The sequence below is a fragment of the Amblyraja radiata genome, chromosome 3 (assembly GCF_010909765.2).
Source record: "Amblyraja radiata isolate CabotCenter1 chromosome 3, sAmbRad1.1.pri, whole genome shotgun sequence".
NCBI classification, from domain to species: Eukaryota; Metazoa; Chordata; class Chondrichthyes; order Rajiformes; family Rajidae; genus Amblyraja; species Amblyraja radiata.
This window is the reverse complement of record NC_045958.1, coordinates 41,935,179-41,944,516: the sequence shown is the minus strand read 5'-3', so window position 1 is coordinate 41,944,516 and position 9,338 is coordinate 41,935,179. Positions and strand designations below refer to the sequence as shown.

The following is a 9,338-nucleotide window of genomic DNA, read 5'->3' as shown; positions in this document are numbered from 1 at the left end:
TGCAAGTGGTTTATTCAATTATATTCTGAAATGAAGTGTGCCTCCATTACATAAAACCTGAGCCTATCATGATGAGCCAAGTCTATTAGCAGATGGCAACAGCAACAGTTGAATCAACAAACTTTCGCAGGAAGGCTGACTGGCTTTAGCCAGCATTACTCGCACAAATTGGGCTCACGCATGGACTTTCAAACCAATACTACCCAGATGCAAAAAGCAGTTCAAGCAGGATGAACTTGGTGAAGTGGGTTTAAGCAAGTGATATCCAGATCAGCCACCACAATCTCAGGTTACCAACAGCATACTAATGCTCAAAAAAGGTGCTGGGAAGAAAGGCCCAGAATTAAATGATGCAACTGTAAGAAAGAAACAATGTGCTAAATGACAACCTTATTGATTTAAGTTAAAATTATAGAACTCTGCAATGCCATTTAAAGGCATGAGAGAAATACCAGCACATTTAGCAGAGATAAAACAATCTTGGAAAAGAATAAAGCAAATCATTTTACAGATGCGAGCCCCCCCCCCCTCACCCCCGATAGCCTGAATGGCCCATTGTACTGTGCCATTCTATGCACACATAATTTGTTCTTACCACCAAGAACATTTGACAGTTCCTTTGGTTTCTCCCCTTCTTCAACCAAGTGGAGAACAAAAGGAAAGACAAACTGAATGCCAGACAGCTCAAGAAGTACAAACAACACCAGTTAAGAACATTGTATCCTGGACCATTGTTTGCAAAGAGCTGTGCAGAACCAATGCTTACTCAAGAAACTGCTTGTTTGACCAAACAATCATTAATTATTACTCATGATCTACGTACATGAACAGCATACCATTCAAATGCGAGTGTTGAGTAATTTGTTTTATTTCCAATTATAAACAAAAATGCATTAAGAGGAACATTCAGATTGTGCATTGCACAGCAATTACACAGTTAGAACCAGTCGGGCAGTGCACAATAAGCAGAACCAATTATTTATTTTTCTGGAAATGAACTGGTATCAATTTCCTCATTAAAAACAGCTTTCTGGGACTATATATATCTTAAAATACAAATGAGTTTGCAACAAGATTAACCACATATCATTGCAACTTCAATTTCTTGGCCATTCAGCCCAGTGATGAGCTGCAATGCAGCTAATCTATCGTCCAAACCGAAGCAGATTCACGGAGAGCAAAGGTAAAGTCCGACTTGTGGGAAAAAAACCATCAGACAATTTCATCCTAAGGCAATCTGCTTACTGAAAAGGTGTTGGCAACTGTTTACGAGTCTTTGTATATATCATGTTCTTTTGAATACAGCAGCATAATATTTATACTAGGGGGTAGCTGGCAGCAGTAGCTATTCCACAGTTGTTTTTTCTGTCTCTGGCCATCATTACATATCCCCCATCACCCCATTGTTCACTCCAGCTAAAATAAACAGAAAAACACATTTAACATTCACATTGTGAAGACATTGAACAATTTATAGTTTGAAAATTTAATAGTGTACAGTACCTGTTTTTAACAATCCAGTATCTTTTTCCATCAGCATCTTCTTTCTCAAAGCCATAACCTACTACTAAAACACCATGGTCCAGGTCTGTGGAGCTGCAGTCTTCCTCAAAGTAAATACCTGTCAACCAACACTTAGATTTAAATTCCTGCATAATCACATTAAACAGGTTCAGAGATTTATCAATTCAAGTTCATTGTATTATTTTGTATACCAAAGCCCAGTATTGCTTATCTTAAAGTGGATACAGCACTGGCAGTCTTTTTAAATAAGGACCAAACCAGATTATTTTGGGGGGGGGGGGGGGGGGGGGGAAGGGGGAAATGAAGAGTCGGTGCCAGTACGTTGAATGATTATTATTAGCAAAATGAAACTCCCCTAAGTGTATTACCTGGAGCAGGGCCTTACATCGCCCGGCGCGGCTTTAACGGCCGTGGGACTTGCTAGCGCCCGCCGGGGGCTCCAACATCAAGACCCGGAGCTTGGCCTTGCATCACCCGGCGCGGCTTTAATGGCCGCGGGACACTTACCATCGCCCGCCGGGGGCTTTGACTCTGACATCGGGAGGAGTGCAGGGGAGAGATAAGACTTTGCCTTCCATCACAGTGAGGAGGAGATTCACGGTGATGGATGTTTGTGTAAATTGTGTTGTGTCTTGGTTATTTTTCTTGTGTGTATGACTGCAGAAACCAAATTTCGTTTGAACCTCAAGAGGTTCAAATGATAACAAATAAATTGTATTGTACAAAAGGCTGCAAAAGTATCCAACCTTCATCTCAGCAAGACATATTACGTTTAGCAAGACATTTAGCTGCAACAAACTAACCATTGAATTCTGAAGGATTATTGAATGATATGCCTGATGAATGACAAGGAAGATGAACTGGGGGAAACCGTTTGTGGTATCAAGATGAATTACTTCCTTGCAAAAGGAAGAGCAAATCTACCACCATTCTGGATTTAGTCTAAATTGAACAAACACAATTTACAAGCCATTCTTACCAATTGTAACCAATGGCTATTTTTACACCCAGGTCTTTTTCAAATGTGAAAAAAACCTAGCTTAATTGGAAATACGAGTAAAAACCAGATTTAGTATAGCGTATTTGCTCTCTTTCACAAATCATGGACTCAATTCCAACACATGAAATATAAAAGCAACCAGAGTCAATGGTTATTCACTATCCTGCTGACTTACCACTCCACCTTTTCCCCCCCTTACGCATTCCCTTTTGCCCATATCCTCTCTGGCTTCACATTTCACCCCTTTTATCCAACACCCTATTGTCTCCTTTCCATCTCTAGCCTTTATCCTCCCAGCTGCCGAGCAAACCCCCTTCACATCTATCACGTACGCATCAGCCTCTGTCCCACCCCCACCTCTTTTCCAGATTTGCTGTTTAGTGCTATAGGAAAAGATCTCCAATTACCAAACAAACCACCTTGGAAAAAGTGCTCAATATAAAAATAAAATAGTAAGTCGGCCACTAAGCCCTTCATACCTATTTATGCCACTTAATAGAATCATGGCAGAGTCCATACCCCTCTAAACAGGTCCTATCCATGTTCCCGTCTATAAGTTTCTTAAACGATCAGCCCTTGCAACTTCGTATTCCCTACTTTTCAATTTAACATCAGCCTCGATCGACCTTAGTCAGCCTGTTTATGCCCCTTTGTGGAATCCTTTCTAACTGGGATAAAATCCAGCTGTTTGAATATCTCCCATAATTCAACTACCAATCGGCTTCTTAGTTTACTTTCCCACCCGAGACAATTCGACGTTCACACCTTAATTTTTAAATCACAGAATTGCAGAATGGAGATTGATCAAAACAAAAACTGTAAAATGCTAGAGCAACTCAGGGGGGCACTCAGTCGCAGTGACCTTGCAGGTAACGGCTCTTATGCCGCACCACTATGGAAGAATAATTACTGAAGTATCAGGAATTGCTTCTTGGAGCACTCTGTTGTGGATCCTACCATTTCAGATTTGACTGCATTATGCAGAAAGTTTAATAAGTATTTTTTTGGTTAATGACCTCCTGTATGCAATTGTGACCACACTGATAAATCTAGATGCAGTTTGAGGGTGAAGACCACAGGATCAAACCACTGTTTTATGTTTTCATTGAAAAAAAGTGATTATAATTTATTTATTTTTAAAACACAAGTGCTGGAGTAACTCAGCAGCTCAGGCAGCACCGCTGGAAGAAATGGATGTGACATCTTGTGTCAGAATCCTTCCTCAGACTGCACCACTGAGGTGGTGCACCACTGCACCAGAAACCCGGGACCAATCCTGACCACAGGTGCTGTTTGTATGGAATTTGTAAGTCAACGCTGTGACTGCGTGGGTTTTCTCTGGGTCCTTCAGTCTCCTCCCACATTCCAAAGAATTGCAGGCTTATAGGCTAATTGACTTCTGTAAATTGTCCCTAGTATGTAGGATAGAACTAATATATGGGGATCGCTGATCAGCAAAGGCTCAGCAGGCTGAAGGGCCCGTTTCCATGTAATATCTAGAAATCCATGCCAATTTGGTTCTTCCAATCAATAGATTAGAATCTCAAGACCATTCCCTTCAAAACATGCACAAGACATTTCAAAATTTTACTCCATCTTATCCCTACATTACCCACTACTTTTAATCACAGCTCACTGCTCTATTACTTTCTTCAGTTAACAATGCTATTTCACCTCTTTTGGAACCTATAACCTGAAATATTGAGCACCCAGTCGTAATCACTCTGCAACCACATCTCCATTATACAGATCAGACTGATAGTTATCTCCACTGTGATCTCATCTTATTGCAAACACTGTGTGCACTCTTTAAGCTGCACATAGCTTTGATTTTACTTGAACATTTCACTAATTCTAGATTTGCTCTGCACTGCAAATTTATGTTTATATTGCCAATCTGCCATATTATCATGTGCCACCATGCTCTCAATTCCTCTCGATTTATAAACCATCCTGTGTTTGAAGTCAAATGTTGCTCGGGTGACAATGAGTGCACAGGAGAAAATCTATGGAGTGGTTATTCCATCAGGCAGACCGAGTTGACTAGGTCCCTACTGTTTAGATGTAAAATCTATTGTAATCTGATCAGCTTTGACACAATTACTTGGTTCTTACCAGATTCATAGAACTGGAATGAATGATGACTGGCATCAATGGCAACAGAAACTGGCCCGACAGCAGCAACTGCTTTCTTCAGGGCTCTTTCTTTACCACTTGGAACATCTGTAAATCCAGTATCATTTGCAGAATTGTATGATGGATTATAGTGACAAGGACTATCATCCTGATGAAGAAAACAAAGTTATGCCATCATTAGCTTATGATCATGCAACCTGGAAACAACTTTAATACACCTGCAGATGGTTTTCTCACAAATGTTAGGTTAATTGGCCGAGTGAGCTAGCCCTTAGCATAGGTTGGTGGCCAAAAAATCCTAATGGAATGGATGGACATATCTGCGAGCACAAGTCACAGGGTAAAGAACTAAACTTACCCCCTGTAGCTAGCACAGATCCAAATGCTCACATCCTGACTCTTACATTTCTTGTAAGCTTGCAACAAAACTATTTGGGGAAACTTTACCATAGCTCATTGGCTGAATACAGAGAGAAAAATCACAAGCGTTAATAAAATGGAACAAAAATACTGTAGTGCTAAATCCTCAGAAAATGGAATCTTATGTGGGTGAGTCATTAACCAAATATTCAGCGAGAATTAAAATTATAATGTCCACCACACTAGCCTTTTCTCAATGACAGACGCTCATGCCGTGTCTGAATTTAAGATATTGTGGGGTCAATCATCTCGTTTAATGTTCAAACATTGGGAATTAATACTTTAAAGATGTTCCAGGGACATCTGCTCTTGCGCAAGCTTTGTGATGCACATATTCCGCAGCCTGCCAAGTGATAATCCGAGTTGTAGAATTTATTTCATTGCATTGGACTGGAGATTACTGGGGTGTGTTTGTGTTTCTGGAAAATGGTTATTAAATATTAATTCACACCACTAAATAGTATGAAGCCATGGCACGTGCATCGGGAGACAAATTGAAAAAAACTCCACATCATCCTCCCCACAAATTATTTGCGCATGCGTTTCATATTTCATTTTAGATGTTTGGGAGCATTTGTGAATTCTGCAAGAAACCTTAACAGCCATAATGTGGTAGTGAGGGAAATCACAGTAATTGAGAGAAGAGCAAGTGAGCACAAAAGACAAAACCAGCATAAAATGTCAGAACAAAACAACATAACAAAAAGTGACTACTTTCCATTACCGTGCCAGTATAAGGATAAGAATCTTCTGAGTCAATTCCACCATTATCTTCCACATATTGGAATGCTTGATCCATCAGTCCCCCATTGCACCCTTCATTTCCCTCAGGTTTAGAGCAGTCTACAAGGTTTTGTTCACTGAGAGAGACAAGCTTGCCAGATTTTCTAAACTGTTGACCTTCAAGAGCTCCAGTGGTACTAAAAGCCCAACATGAGCCACATTGTCCCTGTGGAGAAAATTGATGAGCATTATTAAATTCCGTTTTTTTAGACAGTATGGTGTTATTATTATTATTTTTTTTTAAATATATTTTTATTAGAAGTACATATCATAATAAAAACATTTCATGTATATCAGTCAGTTATACATTGCTAATATTATCAGTTGTATATTGACTGCTTCTAGTTTAAAAAAAAAAATTGGTATTATAACAGTATGGTGTTATTTAGATGTGTTATTGATAAACATTTACCTGGTCTTTAACTGGAGTAACATATCCATGCTCACGCCAATCTAACATCCTGGGCACCTCCAGGAAATTGGGCTCCAAGAAGAGAGACCCTCGAGCCTTCGTACTTGGTTTTGTACCTTTGTAGCCATTCATGATCTGTCTAAATTCTTCATTCGTCTAAAAGGCCAAAATAATGTAATTATGTTTCAAGGGATTTTTAGCAAAGCATCTCAATATGGGTTTGAAGGCCAAAAACATTTTGTCTCATAAGATTTATGGTACATAATGCAATTTCGATATCTGCACTTATGCCAGATGAAAAATAGCTAACCCGACCTAATCTACTTCTCAGAACTTGAACCTTGGCGCAGCAGGTCACTGTTCATTAAGTACACATACAGACATTTGAAATCTGGCACGTATTCATGGCTGCAGCATTCTTTCAAGAAAATTAATTTAAAAAAGGGCATTTCACAAAACAATTGATTCGTATTCTAAACAGTAACATACACGATTGAACAAAGTTGATTGTTTTTAAAAATACAGGCCTCCTTACAGACAATCTAATCAAACAGATTATGAAAAATGCAGTACATTTATCAACCCACCATGTCTCCAAAGTGGTTCATTCCTAGCCGGAATGAATGTTTTCCAAGTGAGTGCTCCAAGTTGTGTAGTTGAATTTTTCTAAGGTTCTTTTCCCACACCATTCGCCTCCAACCTTCTTCCTTCTGAAAATAAAATAAAAATCTTCAAAATGTGTGCCTTTCAGCAAGAGACATTTCAATAACTTAGTAGAAGTTAGCCACATTACCTGCTCATAGTTCCTGTGGTGCCAACTTTTCCATTGTTGCCAAGGCTCATCCAGTTGAGGGTCCAAGCTTGGGGCCGCCAAGATTCCAGTCAGACACAAAGAAAGCACACAGTAGGTCTTCATCCTACGGAACCAAAAATCGCCGTTTATATTGACACACTTTTTGGTACGTTAAATCAGCTTTTTTTTAAAAAATTCACACCCTTGGAGGCAAAATATTTAATTAACTTCAAACATCCAGGTCATTGCAGTGCTAGCAGACCAACACCAATTTTGAATCACAAATTTCAAATTAATCAAACGGATCGTAGATAATTTATTTGCAACAAATCGCGCAGGTCCACTTATTATTAAATTACTTATACGCCTGTTAAAACAACTGCGCCTAATTTCTCGTCGGTGTCTGTTCCAGACCAGGTCACAAGACTCAACATTCCAGTAAATCGGCGTTGGCCTGGAAACGCAAGGGGGAAGCATCACGATTCTCTGGAAACCCGTCCGAGTCCTAGTCATCTTTGCATTATTACAAAATCAACTGAACGGATCTTTCACACAAAAAAAATGGGATAGGGAAGCGAAAATTAACGATGACGTTCGTTTAAAAAATAAATCTGGTCGCAACAAATACGAAAACACTCGCGTAAAAATATCAAGAAAAATCTTACAATTCCAGCCCTACCCCAAAGCAAATCCCGAGTGTAAAGCATCAAGCAAGCAGATGATTCACAGTAAATTAATTGAAGAAAGAGCAGTAACCCAGCGCAGGCTCACCTTCTCCACTGAAGTGTGAACAGTAAACAATGTAAATAAAGAGCAGCTGCTACTGCTGCAGCAGACGACAACTCCTCGCAATCCGGACCAGATTCTATTCCACCCGCGAGCTCGGCCGCCTTTTATTGGATACGTCACCGCGGCCGGGTACAGTCTCGCCGGCAATTGGTGCGTCCGTCCGCCCGCCCCGGCACGTGATGCCACGCCTGTCACCAGCTGTTGGAGCCCGGGCACTCGCGTGACCGCTGGGGGCCGAGGTTGGCGGCGATGTTGCCCACTTTGTCCCAGGCTCAGAGGGCAGCGTCATGTTCACCCTGTCAAACCCCTAAATGGTACATTGTTTTTTTTAAAAACTCACGGGTTTAAATTTTAATGCAAACAAAAAACAACCCAATTATTCCTGCAGCAAGTAGCTAGCCAGTCATCGTTTTTGACCAATGACTGGAATAGGTGGAGCTGTAAAAACAATTTTATGTTGATAAAAGAAGCAAAGGGAAAAATTAAAAAAAACGAAATAGCTGTGGAAAGCGAGAAGCCGGATAGATTCCGGCAATGTTATTTTTGTTAATATAGCAAACATTTCCACAGAGTCATCGAATGGAACGAGATGATTTTTGTTGAGCTGTTCACTTTATTCTGGCGTCAGGCGTGATGTAAGCGAAGAAGGACATTATTTTTTTCAACCCATGACTTTCATGCAAAACAGTTATTCCCGGAGCTAGCTCGGCAGCATTTTTAATCAATGACAGGAATAGCTGGAGCTGTAAAACAGTTTTATGCAAATTACAAAAGCAAGAAAAAAAGGACAGATAAAATGTCTGTGGAAGGGTAACAGAGAACAGGACAGGTCTGAAGAAGGGTCTCGACCCAAAACGTCACCCATTCCTTCTCTCCAGAGATGTTGCCTGTCCCGCTGAGTTACTACCGCATTTTGAGACTACAGAACAGGACAGCACTTTGGCCCATAATATCTGTAATGCCAAGACCATCTCTCACCTACCTGCACACAATCCATATCCCTCCTTTCCATGCATACCCATATGCCAAGCCACAAGCCTCTTACATGCCACTATTCATAAGGTCATAGGGAATAGAGTAGAATTAGGCCATTCAGCCCATCAAGTCTATTCTACCATTCAATCATAGTTGATCTACCTCTAACCTCAGTCTCCTGCCTTCTCCCCATAATTATTGTATCTGTCTCAGTCACCAGGCAATCAAAACCATCTGCGTAAAAAAAAAAGTTGGCCTGTACATCTTTAAAACATAGGAAGCATAGAAAATAGGTGCAGGAGTAGGCCATTCGACCCTTCGAGCCAGCACCACCATTCAATATGATCATGGCTGATCATCCAAAATCAGTACCCAGTTCTGGCTTTCCCCCCCCATATCTCTTGATTCCCTAAGCCATAAGAGCTAAATCTGCTGCTAATGTTTCCCCCTCTCACCTTAAAGCTATGCCTTCTAGTGCTCAGGCCTCTCCTCAACCTCCAGCATTT

At 40.5% G+C, this 9,338-nt stretch overlaps 1 protein-coding gene across 1 annotated transcript; it reads right to left on the bottom strand.

The window, feature by feature from the left end:
* Positions 1 to 850: 850 nt before the first annotated feature.
* On the bottom strand, positions 851 to 7,959 carry ctsl (cathepsin L). Its single transcript, XM_033017688.1, has 8 exons — positions 7,840 to 7,959; positions 7,069 to 7,192; positions 6,863 to 6,985; positions 6,276 to 6,431; positions 5,805 to 6,029; positions 4,640 to 4,808; positions 1,504 to 1,621; positions 851 to 1,416 (listed from the first exon to the last, which is right to left on the bottom strand). Exons 2-8 carry the CDS (start codon positions 7,189 to 7,191, stop codon positions 1,317 to 1,319), a joined length of 1,014 nt encoding a protein of 337 aa, XP_032873579.1. The 5' UTR covers position 7,192; positions 7,840 to 7,959; the 3' UTR covers positions 851 to 1,316.
* Positions 7,960 to 9,338: the final 1,379 nt, after the last annotated feature.

Excerpts from the sequence above, each read along its gene's own strand:
- ctsl (XM_033017688.1), bottom strand. The coding sequence starts at position 7,191 with ATGAAGACCTACTGTGTGCTTTCTTTGTGTCTGACTGGAATCTTGGCG. Across the intron at positions 4,809-5,804 it reads CTTATCCTTATACTGGCACG|GATGATAGTCCTTGTCACTA; the intron begins GTAATGGAAAGT and ends TTTCTTCATCAG. Across the intron at positions 1,417-1,503 it reads TACTGGATTGTTAAAAACAG|CTGGAGTGAACAATGGGGTG; the intron begins GTACTGTACACT and ends TGTTTATTTTAG.